The sequence below is a fragment of the Bactrocera tryoni genome, chromosome 3 (assembly GCF_016617805.1).
Source record: "Bactrocera tryoni isolate S06 chromosome 3, CSIRO_BtryS06_freeze2, whole genome shotgun sequence".
In the NCBI taxonomy this organism is placed as follows: domain Eukaryota; kingdom Metazoa; phylum Arthropoda; class Insecta; order Diptera; family Tephritidae; genus Bactrocera; species Bactrocera tryoni.
In genome coordinates, this window is record NC_052501.1 from 5,281,424 (window position 1) to 5,295,817 (window position 14,394).

Genomic DNA, 14,394 nt, shown 5'->3' on the forward strand with positions numbered 1-14,394 from the left:
CGTTAAAGTAAAAGTATTAATAAAAGTTTCTTGCTATGCTATGTTGTTTTAAAAAATTTTTACTAGTTATTAACACAAAAGGCACTACAATTTGAATGCAACCATGTGTTTGTTTATCCGATGTGCACTGCAAGTTGTGGCAACAACATATGTCAACTGTCATATTTTCTACACGTGCCGTTGTTCCTTTGATATTCTAGCGGCTTGAAAATCGAATATTTAATTCATATTTTGCGCATGAAAAACTAAAAAATGGCAAAGAAACAAGTTAAACGAAAAGCAACAGATTTCGTTGACAAGAAAAAATTAAAGGATTCGGAGATTAAGTCTGCGGAAGATGACGAGGAAGAGCAAGACTTGCAAGAGGTAATATTTTTGTTATAGTTGATGGAATGTGAATGGAATGCGTTTATGTTTTTCATAGGATTTGCTGCAGAAAATATCAAACGAAGACAACGATAGTTCTGACGATGAAGGAACAGAACAAATTTACCAATCCGATGACAGCGACGAGTTGGAATTTGAAAGCGACGAAGAGGGTAACTACGCCTCTAAATGGGACGAAGGTGTTGGATCTGAAAACAGTGCTGATGAGGAAGCGGAGTCCGATGATGAAGAGGAAGAAGAGTCCGATGATGAAGAGGAAGATGAAATCAACGATTCAGATATCGAAGATATTTCTGACGATGAAGTTTCTAACGAAGAAACCCATTTAAAACAGCGCGCTTTACCAAAAAGCAAAAAATCAGATGGAAATATTAAGAAAAACGGGTTAGAAGCCAGCACATCCGCAAACGCTAAGAAAGAGCTTGAGTTGCAAAAAGTCAAAACAAATGAAGCATTAAATGATTTTAAAGAAGAGCTTAAAGATCCGAATAATGCGTTGGTTTTACCAGCTAAGAAGGAGGAATATGCAGACTCTGATACCTCGGATGAGGAAGATATACGAAACACCGTTGGAAATATTCCGATGCATTGGTATGACGAATACAAACATATTGGTTATGATTGGGATGCGAAGAAAATTATAAAACCATCTAAGGGAGATCAAATTGATGACTTTTTGCGAAAAATTGAAGATCCTGATTTCTGGCGTAGCGTAAAAGACCCTCAAACTGGACAAGAAGTTGTACTCACTGATGCTGATATCGAACTTATCAAGCGAATTAATTCAGCCCGTGTACCCAACCCAGAACATAATGAATATGAACCATGGATAGAATGGTTCACAAATGAGGTGGAACGAATGCCGATCAAAAATGTGCCTGATCACAAGCGCTCCTTTTTGCCATCCTCATCAGAACGTAAGAAGGTATCGCGTATGATACACGCTCTTAAAATGGGTTGGATGAAAACAATGGAGGAAGTAGAACGTGAAAAGAAGGAAGCACGCGGACCCAAGTTCTATATGTTGTGGGAAACGGATACAAGTCGTGAGCATATGCGTCGCATACACGACCCGGTTTCAGCGCCCAAAAGAGATTTACCCGGTCATGCGGAATCTTACAATCCACCACCAGAATATATATTTGATGAGAAAGAACGGAAGGAATGGTTAAAACTTAAAGATGAACCACACAAACGTAAATTACATTTCATGCCACAGAAGTATAATTCACTACGTGAAGTGCCTGCATATCCACGTTACATACGTGAACGTTTCATGCGTTGCCTAGATCTTTATTTGTGTCCTCGTGCTAGGCGTACTAAGCTAAATATTGATGCAGAATACTTGATACCCAAATTGCCTTCTCCAAAAGATTTACAACCATTCCCCACTGTGGAGAGTTTGGTATATCGTGGTCATACAGACTTGGTGCGTACCGTTAGTGTGGAACCCAAGGGAGAGTATATTGTTTCTGGATCGGATGATAAAACTCTGAAAAGTAAGTAAACAATAAAAAACCAAATTTGACATAATTTTTTGCTAATCAAAAATTATTTGAAATGCTTTCAGTTTGGGAAATTGCCACCGGTCGCTGCATTCGTACAATTGAGACCGATGATGTTGTGCGTTGTGTTGCTTGGTGTCCAAATGCCAAGTTGTCCATTATTGCAGTTGCCGCTGGTAATCGGTTGCTTTTGATTAATCCAAAAGTTGGTGATAAGCTGCTCATAAAGAAAACTGACGATCTGTTGGCTGAAGCACCACAAATTGACACAATGGAAAGTGAACGCATCAAGACGGCGGTGCAATGGTCCGTGGCTGAAAAGGAAGAGCAAGAAAAGGGTGTTCGTTTAGTTATCACACATTTTAAGCCAATTCAGCAAGTGACATGGCATGGACGTGGCGACTACGTGGCAACGGTTATGCCTGAAGGTGCCAATCGTTCAGCGCTTATTCATCAACTATCTAAAAGACGTTCACAAATACCATTCTCCAAGAGTAAAGGTCTTATACAATGCGTTTTGTTCCATCCCATCAAACCGTGCTTCTTTGTAGCGGTAAGCATTTTCATTTAAGATTTGATTAACCAATTGTGAAGTAATTTATTTGTTTGCTTGTTTTTAGACACAACACAATGTGCGCATTTACGATTTAGTTAAACAAGAGCTTATAAAGAAATTGCTGACAAACTCAAAATGGATTTCGGGCATGTCCATACATCCTAAAGGCGATAACTTATTGGTATCGACGTATGATAAAAAGATGCTTTGGTTTGATCTGGATTTATCGACAAAACCGTATCAGACTTTGCGTCTGCACAAGAATGCTGTTCGCAACGTTGCTTTCCATTTACGTTATCCACTTTTTGCTTCTGCAAGTGACGATCTGTCTGTTATAGTTTCGCACGGCATGGTTTACAAGTAAGTGCTTTATTTTAAAATATTTTACAAAATCGATTTTTACTAAACAATCGGAAATTTCAGTGATTTGCTGCAGAATCCATTGATCGTGCCAGTGAAAAAGCTACAGACTCATGAAGCGCGTGAGGAGTTTGGTGTGTTAGATGTTGTTTGGCATCCAGTACAGCCATGGGTATTTTCTTCAGGTGCAGATGCTACCATTAGGCTTTACACGTAGTTAAATGTAGTTTTTTTTTTAAATTTTATTATTGAATTATTGCATACTTAATTTATGCAACATTATAAAATTAGCGAACAAAGCTAAATAAAATGTCAAAATGAAAATGCATTTGTATTAAAAACACATTTCGGTTGTACCAACGCTTTTTTGTTTTTTTATTTTATTTTTTTTATTTAGATCGGATTTTTTTTTTTATATTTTTTTTATTTTTTTTATTTTTATTATTTTTTTTTATTTTTTTTTTACTTTTTTTTTTATTTATTTATTTTATTTTTTTATTTTTTTTATTTTTTTATTTTTTTTATTTTTATTTTTTTATTTTCAGATATTTTAATTTTTATTTATATTTTATTTTTTATTTTATTTTTATTTTATTTTATTTTTTCTTATTTTATTTTTTTTTTTTATTTTTATTTTTTTTTTTTTATTTTTATTTTTTCTATTTTTTAATTTTTTTTATTTTTATTTTATTTTTTTTTTTTATTTTTATTTATTTTTTATATTATTATTTTTTAATGTTATTTTTATTTTTATTTTATTTATTTTATTTTATTTTTTTTTTATTTTTTTTTTTTTTTATTTTTATATATTTTTATATTTTATTTTTATATTTTTTATTTTTTTATATTTTTTTATATTTTTTTTATTTTTATTTTTTTTATTTTTATTATATTTTTTTTTTTTTTATATATTTTTTTTTTTTTTTTTTATTTTTTTATATTTTTTTTAATTTTTTATATTTTTATTTTTATTTTTTTTATTTTATTTTTTTTTTTTTATATACATATACATTTTTATTTTTTTTATTTATTTTTTTTTACGGCAACTTGATTTTGATCGTTCAGTTTGTATGGAGGTTATATGCTATAGCGGTCGGATTTCGGCGACTCCTTCAAAAGAACAGCTTCCTGGTGAGTTAAGAATGTGCCAAATTTCCGATCGATACCTCAAAAACTAAGACACTACAACCCGTATATACATATATTGGGATAGACAGACGGACATGGCTAAATGGACTCAGCTCATCAAGCTGATCATTTACATATATTACAAATACTTTATAGATACTCCAATTACTGCTGGTTTGGTTGAAATTTCTCTAAAGTAGCTAAAAACCATCTGTCCTCGGAGAATACAGAGTAATAATTGTTTCCAACATTCCCTTTCAGTTGCGTCCACAAAACTGAGCGACGAGTGCTACGCTTTTTCACATCGTCTACAATAACAAAGAATTTGTTGTGGTACACGTTAGGCATTTATTTATATACTAGCACCCTAACGGAACGGAATGAATGAAAAAAAGAGTGCACGCGCTGAGACTTATATATGTTATTGATAAAAGCAAAGCAAAAGCTCACTCGGTTATCTTCGTGCAAGTTCTGCGGACTTTGATTATAAGTTGTCGATTGATGGGGGGCTCTCTTCAACCGAGTGGATGGCAAGTGCAGAGCGTCTACGGCAGTTCGTTGAATGCGAGAGCCACAGGTGAGCTGAAATGAGAGCGATTAAGCTCTCTCCCAAAACACACCACGACCAACGGTGAGAGCGTCCCACGAAAAATGTTATCTACCTGCTGATTTCGGACGGTTGGAAAACAACAGAGCTTTTTGCCAAAAATCCAACGTTGTTATCGAGTGTACGAGCTAGCGGCCGACCTACAAGAACAACGTAGAGCAAGCTTTTTATGATATGTTCGTATGTATGTCATGTCGTTGGTATTTATTGCGAAAGCGCTCGCTCGCTTTTCTTTTCACATGCCGAAAAGAAGAATGTATTCACTAATTTGAGTAAGTTGGAGCTCGGCCGACTGGCAGTTAGGCAGGCAGCAGACACACGAACAATCGCATGATGTGTTGTGTTTGTTTTTGTGCACTGCCTTCGCCGTCGACGCTGTCCGCCACGGCGACTGGAAGTTTGTAATCGCGCTCGGAACGGAACGGCGGCGCCACTGCTGCTGGCCGTGCTCCTGGTCGAGTGTTTCGTTCGAAATCAGTTTGATTCGCTCTACCATAGCTAAACGGTCGGGTTCAGGTGGTCAGTGGCCCGCTGGGAGTACCACATATAGAGTGCTGCTGCTTGGGCAAGAATTCATTGAAAATATCCACAAATAAAATAAGAAAATACAAAACACAAAGCAAAAAAAAAATGAAAGAAAATTTGTTCTAATCAGCCAAGCCAAGTACGTGCTCACCAAATCAACGGCCAAGTGTAAGCATACATATGTACATGCATACATACATATGTATAATAACGAGACGGCATAAATAATTGATAAAATATTCGGAAAAAATTGCGAAAAGTGCGCGAGAAAAGCAAAATGCCATTATTTTTTTAAGTGCGAAAATTAGAAAGAAAAATTTACAAAAAGTGTATATAGTGTGGAAAAATCGCTATGCCTGTGTGTGTGTGTGTAGTGTAAAAACGACGCTGATTGGCGCGACACAGCGCGAAGTTGGGGCCAAACAGCAGCGCTGCGGAGCAGAAGCGCATACATATGTATGTACTTACATATCCAAACAAGCCAGCACATACAGCCTTATCACGCACACGCACACCCACACATACCTACATGCATACATATTCGTTTGTGTATTACAAATAGCACATATCTACCCCGAAATAAGCGTCCCGCTCGTCGGAAAATCTGTACCCATTGTCGTTTGGTCAACATCGGGAATAGCAGCGTCGTCGGGACGTTGGCGTTGGCGTTCGCGATAGCGTGTACGTCGACGCCTACGTTGCTGCGTCGTCGATGTGCTCGTCGACTGCTACGAAAACATATCCATACATACATACATATGTACATACATACATACATATATGTATGTGTATGTATTTTATATTGGGTTTTAGCATATTTTGCAAGTGTGTGTGAATTTCTGCGTGCGCGCGCAGCCAACGTCGTCGTTGGTGGCAATGCAAATGTGATCGTTGTGCTGCTGGAAAATGAAAAAAATATGTATAAAATAAAAACAAAACACAAAAAAAATAAGAAATTTATTCAAAAGTAACCATAAGAAGTGTAAAGAACCGTTAGGAGACATATTTAACTCTTTGGAAAAAATATATGTACATATGTACATATACAATAGTATACAGTATGTACATACGTATGTACATATGTACATACAAAATACTGCTGTGGGCAAAAAATAGCAAGACTTTTTGATTTAAATTTCGCGCGAAAATCCATTCGTCGAAATTTTCTTTTTTGTTTGGCACTGACAGTCATGTGCCATCTGTGGCAAACGTCACATCAAAATAATTATCAGGGTTTCATATAAGCTTGTCTTTCTGAAGTACATAAGGTACATTCGGCGATTTTTATGATGAGGGAAATTATTCAACAAAGGAGTTCCATTCAATTTTTCGTGCGAAATCAAATTTTTGGTGACGAAATCAAGCCCAGAAAAGCCCTTCAGTAATAATTGTTTGTCGCTTGGCAAGTTATTCAAAGAGGGTCGAGAAAGCATTGACGACGAACTCCGACCAGCCGGGTCTACGTAAGCGGAACGGACCCGGATTTTTATCCGGCCAAACACTGTCAACTCGTCATAATGCTGCAGCTACAACAACAAAAACCCCGACTAAAACGGCCATCAACATCAACTTGATGTTCAACATGGCAATAAAATTTGGAATTACTGCTTGAGAATCGAGGACGAACAGTCATATATCTTACTGGCATCGTTGGAATATCGACAGGAACAGTGAAAACCATTTTGAAAGATCACTTGGGCCAATGGAAAGTTAAAGCACGATTGGTTCTAAAATCACAAAATTATTTTTTCGAATGACAGTGTCGCGTTAACTTACGTGAAACAATGGTAGTCGAACCAGGATATCATGAAACATATTATTACTGGCGATGAGTCTTACGTTCTGAAAACAGATGATCAATCAGCCGAATATCGTGGTAAAAGTGTGCCGAAGCCGAAAAACCACGCAAAGCTTTTGTTGACGGTTCTCGCCGATTAACAAGGTGTGGTGCACTCCGAATACCTTCCGGCCGACCAAACTGTCAACAAGGAACACTATTTAAGTGTTATGCTTCGATTGCGCCCAGCTATTCGTAAAAAGATGCCGAATTAGGGACTGAAAGCTCTTGGTTTTGGCACAAAGATAATGCACTGTCGCATGCTGCATTGATTCTTCGTGAGTTTTTCGCAAAATTTTCCAACAATATTGTGCTGCAACCACCGTATTCGCCTGATTAGCTCCGTGTGACTTCTGATGCGCAGCAAACTCAAACGACCGCTCCGGGGAAACAGTTTTGGGTCAATAAACGTGAATAGCTACGCGCATTGAAGGCTATTTCTGAAATTGTTTTTAATAACTGTTTCGAGGATTGAAAAAATCGTTAGCACAAGTTTAGTGAGGTCAAGGAGAATTGCTTTGGGGATTTTTATGAATAAATTAAGAATTTTAAAATTATGTACAAAGTCTTGCTATTTTTTTGCCCATAGTATTGCATATGTATAATAAAATAGTTTGTTGGTTACGAATTTTGAGTTGAAAATATTAATTGCTAAAAAACAGAAATAAATTAATAAAAAAATGAAATGTGAATAATTAGTAATTTTACTAAAATTTTCTCATATTCAATTGAGAATAAATTTATTGAGAAAGTTACAATTTGAGTTGACATTTCGACCATATCAATAATAATAATAACAATAATAATAATAATAATAATAATAATAATAATAATAATAATAATAATAGTAATAATAATAATAATAAATACTCTTTCAAAATTAATATTTTCTAGTCTTTGACTGCTTCATTCAAATTGAATAATAAAATTTACAATTTTTAATCCCAAACATTAAATTCAAAATCATTTTTTTAATATCAACTTCATGAAATATTTAATTTTAAAACCCAACATCGCTATTAAAAAGTAAAAATTTAATTTTTAACCTAAATTTTTTTAATAAAAATGCATTGTGAATTCTTAACGGTGTAAATTTTTCTTTTGAAAGAAGTTTTAGACACCGTTATCGCTAACAGCTCCATTAATTTGTGAAAAACTTCGCATCACTCGCAGTCAGTTGCTGTTGTTCTTGCAAATTTAGCATACAAAAATGTAGCTGTGCTTGCGGTCGTGCTCCCAATAGATTCACTTCCGTCAATCTGAAAGCTTTCACCAACATGTGCGCTCTTTTCAAACTTTATTACACTGAAGCTATTATACATACTTTCTCTTCGTCGCACACACACGCCCAGCTGGGGCAGAGTGCATGAAAAAATAATTTTTGCGCGAATATTTTAAAAATATTTGCCTAGGAAGCAATAGTTATAATAAAAAAAATAAAAAAACGGTAAATTTTGACAATTTTTGTATTTACCGTTCATTCTGGCGCATTTATGAATATCTGCAGTAAACACATGTAGCAAAAGCAGCTGATTAAACATCAGCGACTAAACACTTTAAAATCTCAGTCCAAAAAATTTTCTACTCTGCTCCATCATCATCTTGTGCGGCGTGGCGCCAGTCTTATAAATATACATATGTATATTTGTATATACTATAGATATGTAAAGGAATATTTGTAGTTATGCAGCAGAATTCTGAAATACACATTCGCACTTTTTTTGTAACACACTTGCAAGAGTATATGCATAGATACATATGTATATGAACATCTACGGCGAAGTATGACATAGCTCTTTTACGGCTGTTAAGGAAAAATCTGTCATTCAACCCTCTGCTAACCTCTCGGCGTTATGTATTGCCTACTTCCAGGAAAAGTTTACCCCACCTGCTGCTTTTTGATTTGCTTTTCAAACACTTTCGCTGCTTTCACACAGGCCCTTAAGTGCACAAACACACACGCATACACACATCTACACATACGATTTCATTGTTATTTTGTTCTTAATTGTTTTTTCCTCGCATTTCCTTGCCTTTATTTAAGACTACCATCTTTTTGCAAATATCCTTTATCGATGAAAGCCATCAATTTGAGAGTGTGGGCGCAAAGCATCCTGCTGCGTATGTGTTTGTGCGTGTGACTTTTATGGATATACATTGAAAGGTTTAGCTAAATGTACACTAATACATATGCAGATTTTTGTGTTTGAGTATTTTTTCTCGACTCCGTTGAAAATTTATCAATGAGCGAACGAGAGTTGACTTCTTTTTTGCATGTTTTTCGCAAGGCGTACAATTATACCGTTATACATTTTTTTTAATTTCTTTTGGAACATTAATTTTAGGGTAGCAAATAAAGTACTGTTCTAATAAAAGTGCTGTAAAGTCGATGTTTTAAGCTTCCTACACGGCGTATGAGTGATATTTGACCGCTTGGGTGAAAAGGCCCTCCAGTCGATTGAATTACATGAATAAGATTTTAGTCTTAGATTCTATACTTGTTTGGTTAAAAAAATTCGAAGGGTTAGTTATATATATATATAGTAGCAAATTGATTGAAAAGTGATGTGCTACATAGCTTGAAGGGTCTTTGGCGTAACAATCAAAGAACGTTTAGCTTATATCGTTTTATTTTTCGACATTATTTCTCTATAATAATGCACTTGTTGTATCTAAAGGTTCTTTGCCTTTAAAATATGGCCTTATTTCTACTTCTCCTTATTCTCGGCAAATCTTTTTCCAGTCAACTACGTTTTGATCCTGGGATAAGGAAAGAGGCAATCGATTCGATGATGACTAGAATATACAGCGCCCAATGTCGGAAAGGCTTTTCAATATATAAAATTTTGAACGTAATAATTAGCGAATCAGGAGCTCGTCTCAACTGAACCTCAATTTGAATGTACTTGAAGACCTGTCAGGGTTTTAACATGACGGAATGAGAACAGCATAATCCTGCCAGCCATTACTGCTTTTACCAACCCTTTGTCAAACTACTGGCGGCTGTGCACATTTGGTACTGATGGTTATATTGTCCCCTCATCGCTTTGTTGTCTATCTTTTGTGGGTAGGCTATGCCTCGGTGCAATCATGGTTCATGCAAATATTATTTAATCCATGTGTTGCTTTTAGTAAATTGGCGCCAATTCGAGATACCAAGTGCGACCCGGTTCTTTTCCACCTAATCTCTCTAGCGTAGTGGAAGACGGAAATAATGAGTGACTTATAGAGTTTGGTCTTTGTTCGTCGAGTGAGGACTTTACTTCTCAATTGCCTACTCAGTCCGAAGTAGCACCTGTTGGCAAGAGTTATTCTGCGTTGGATTTCGAGGCTGACGTTGTTGTTGATGTTAATACTGGTTCCAATATAGACGAAATTATCTACGATTTCGAAGTTGAAAATCGACGAAGAGTTGGTGTGTGTCGATCCTCTTTTAATGGGTCTTTTTCAAGACTTGGCGCATGGTTAAAATATGGTCAATTGTAGATTTTCCAGGTCTAAAGCCACACAGATAAGGTCCAACCAGTTTGTTGACGGTGGGCTTCAATCTTTCACACAATAGAACTTTATATGCGATGTTGAGAAGGCTAATCCCATGGTAGTTGGCGCAGATTGTGGGGTCTGCCTTTTTGTGAATTGGGCAGAGCATACTTAAATTGCAATGGTCGGTCATGCTTTTGTCCGATCATATTCTATAAAGAAGTTGATGTATGCTCCTTATCAGTTCTCCGCCGTAGTACATATTTAAATAAAATTGTCGGCAATCCATCGACCCCTGTCGCTTTTTTGTTCTTCAGACTGGTAATTGCTATTCAAACTTCTTCAAGAGTTTCGTTTGCAGCTGTACGTAAGGAGCTTGAAATGACGTCCCACACTTCCCTTATACCGAGTTGCTGATGATCGTTCGGTCGTCTGTTGTGCTTGCAGCTTCTCGACGTCGAACCTTACTTGTGTTTATTGACGAGCGTTTTTTTCTGAACACGGCGGATATCTTCGCTGCAAAAAGATAGTGGTCCGAGCCAATGCTAGGACCTCGGAGCATAGGCCTGACTAAAACAGAGGAGACATGTATTTGTTAGATGTGTCTTAGATGTGTTTAAGAAGCTATACTCGTACATGGAAAAAATATTTTTTTTTTTACCACCCTAATATATGTGTATTAGGGTGTTTTTTTTTGAAGTATTAATTTTTTTCACTCCCGTCGTGAAATTTCCCTGGAAATACCCTAAAAAAATTTCCTGAAAATTTGAGCTTTTAATATTAACATGTTTAATATTGACATGTAAAAATTTTCCATTGAAAATACACGTAAATCGTAATTTTTTATCTTTAACTTTCTATAGCTCAGATGCATTTTATGGCATCGCTTTGACTTTAGACTCATATTCTTCAGAATTGAACACTCTACAAAAGTGCCCATTGCGACAAAGTCGAGATTCATACCGCCGAGGTAGTACGGGGCTCTAAACCTGATTTTTCCACGTAAATTACAAGAGCTATAGAAAAAATCTAGAGGACAAATTTGTAGGAATTTTTATTTGCTACAAAAAAGTTCCGAGGGCAAAACCGCTATCATTAAAACTTCTCGAGATATTCGGCTTTGGAAGTAAGGCTGTATGGAATTTTTTTATAACATGTCATCTATGGAAAAAAAGATAGTATATTTAACCTCTAATCCCGAAACAGCAGCAATCACCACAAAACGACAACCAACAAATGCGATACTTAATATGTATGAATGAGCGTATATATATGTTCAATGAAATCAAAAGTGGCAAATATATACAGAAGTGGAAAAATGCAGTGAAACCAAAATGAAACCAAAATCGAATTCAATTCAATTCCAGCGACAAGTGAATAAAATGAAAGTGTGAAAAGAAGAAGAAGTAGAAGCAACGACAGAAGCAGCAAAGTTATTATCGAATTCCGCATTTGTGACAACAGTGCAATGCCTTCAACGAAACAACGTTAACACATCAACATTCTCGAAAAAAGCATAAATAAACAACAACAATAACACCAAATTAAGCCGCGCAGCGGTTGCAACCGCAAATAATAATTTAAATCGACAACAACAACTAACGCAATAGAATACATCAGGTGCGTTATTCGATACACGAAGCGCACACAAACACACAAGCACAGATAGTGCGCCAGTGAGCGAGTTGGACTGGACTGGTTGCCCAGAGGCATAGCCCGTAAAGGTTGCATTTTCTTCGGGCGTACGTGCAACGCATATCGTCCCAGGTGAGTGCCGTCAGTCAGCCAGCCAGCCAGCTGGTCGATCGACAAAGTTGTTGTTTGCCCATTTCAGTGTCATTTAACGCCATTCATTAAGTCATTTACTCAATTACCGCGACCCGTGTGCAATTGTCCGTGGGCCGTTGACGCCGACTCGTGTGACAGAATGCAAACCGCAAATATGTTAATGCAGTGACTCAATGCTCTTGCTGTTGCAGTTTGATATGCTCAGCTCCGATTGAATGCAAGTGAAACACATATGTATGTATAGACTAGGGTCGATAATTTTTGAATCTAAGATAAGGAAGGGAAATTCACAAAAATGAAAGGAAACATTATTTGCGGATAATCTGTGGTCGGGAGTATTCTATATAATTGTTGCATCTCAATTCAAGGAACTTGATTCTTGGGTATTTTTTTTACATAAATCATGGATTCCAGTTTCGAATAACAATATTCTAATTAAATTAAATCCGCTAACCCTCCAATAAGCCCATGGTCCTAATTTTTACTATTAATGAAACGTTTTCGCTTGTATCTCTCATCTTTCGGAAAGCGCTTCACTGACTAAGGTTTAAGCGTTAGTTATACGTTATGATCAAAATTGACCCGGACTGACAAAAATACATTTTGAAGTATTTTAATACAAATATTTATTATCGGATTCAAAATAGGAACCTTTTCAACTAATACCAGCATGTCAAAACTTAACCAAGATTTGCATACGCTTGTTATAAGCCTTGGTTGGGATGGCTTTCAGTGCATTTAGCGAATTTTGGCTTTCCGGGTTCCGCTCAATTTTGGAATGCCATTCTATAGATTGTTGATAAGTTTCAACATCGTATTCGTAAACTCAGGTCTCGTCACATCTAATGATGCGTTTGGTGAATGTAGATGTCTCAGCTACTTTGTCAATCATCTCTTTTGTGACCTCTACTTCACAACCTCCCCTAGATGCTTCGTGCCCCGCAAATACCTGTGTTGGCCATAAATTAGACTCCAGAAATTACTTGCGACATTTTCAACGTTTTCCGAAACACAAAATTTTAAGTAAACGCATCGTTTAATGTTTTTGTCCATGGTTTAGTCGCCTGACAAACTTTTAGCGTCGCGTAAAAACGAATGCCAAACACACACTAATGATACACGGAGATCAAACTTTACACTACTATGAAATAGGTTTATACAATCTAGGAGGAAAAAAAGTTCGATTTAGTTTTCGCGCACAGTTTAAATGGACCAGCCCAGGTTAAATTAGATTAGATGATATACTCGTACTTGTAGATATAAATATTTTTCCGCTGGCAGCATTTAACCTATATCTCTCGTATATATCAAGGCACCTGAGCAGCCGTTTTTTCAGTGATATCCACTCTTTACCTTAACTACATACTTTCGAGTCTTTTCTGCATGTTTCGAAACTAACAATAGTTCTTCTTCTATATTTGAGTTAACAACAGCGCACCAGTCGTTTCTTTTCTTCGCTATTTGGCGCCAATTGGAGATACTAAGTAAAGCCAGGTCCTTTTGCAGCTGATTTCTCCAACGGAGTAGAGTCTTCTTTTCCTCTGTTTCTCTGTGTTTGAATAGCCACTGATTCACTAAACTATGTATGACAATATCGCTGTATATCATCGTACAGCTCATCGTTCCATCGAATGTGGTATTCGCTGTTGCCTATGTGCAAAACCTTTCTCTCGAGCACTCCTAACTCCTGCTCATCAGGTATTGTCATTGTCATGCCCCACACCATATAGCAGGCCGAGAAAGGTGAGGCACTTGTAGAGTTTGGTCTTTGTTCGTCGATAGATGACTGTACTTCTCAATTGCCTATTCAGTCCGAAGCAGCATCTTTTGGCTGCGTTGAGTTTCAAGGCTGATAATGTTGGTTCCAAGATAAATGAAATTATCTACGACTTCAAAGTTAAGTCCACAGTGACGTGTGAACTAATTCGCGAATGCCATGACTGGAGAAAATTGGTCTGTTTCCACGTTCCCAGCAAACATACGCTTCGCTTCCAATGGTGCGGTCGTTAAGGCCAATGATTTCAATATCATCGTTATTTTCTCCAGCAATATATTGAAGAATCAGAAGCATAACTACACGTCCGTGTAATAGTCCCCACAGTTTTTAGTATGTATAATGAATGAGGATCTGCGGACCTATAACTTAAATAGGAACATTAAAGCAATTAACTTAATAAAGGAGTTCCAACTAGTATAAAAGGATTTATATTCACTATTTACC

At 36.4% G+C, this 14,394-nt stretch overlaps 2 protein-coding genes across 3 annotated transcripts in view; both read left to right on the forward strand.

The window, feature by feature from the left end:
• The first annotated feature begins 169 nt into the window (after positions 1-169).
• LOC120771851 (ribosome biogenesis protein BOP1 homolog) lies at positions 170-3,153 on the forward strand. Its single transcript, XM_040100094.1, has 5 exons — positions 170-366; positions 425-1,886; positions 1,958-2,445; positions 2,513-2,808; positions 2,872-3,153. Exons 1-5 carry the CDS (start codon positions 253-255, stop codon positions 3,023-3,025), a joined length of 2,514 nt encoding a protein of 837 aa, XP_039956028.1. The 5' UTR covers positions 170-252; the 3' UTR covers positions 3,026-3,153.
• A 1,887-nt stretch (positions 3,154-5,040) lies between these two features.
• Positions 5,041-14,394, forward strand: part of LOC120772031 (regulator of G-protein signaling 17) — a 53,108-nt gene continuing 43,754 nt past the window's right edge. The window contains exons 1-2 of one of the 2 annotated variants that reach the window (XM_040100402.1): positions 5,041-5,236; positions 11,592-12,152. The gene's annotated coding sequence lies outside the window, so the exon portion shown is untranslated. The remainder of the gene's footprint in view (positions 5,237-11,591; positions 12,153-14,394) is intronic. The other variant, XM_040100401.1, reaches the window with a different exon arrangement.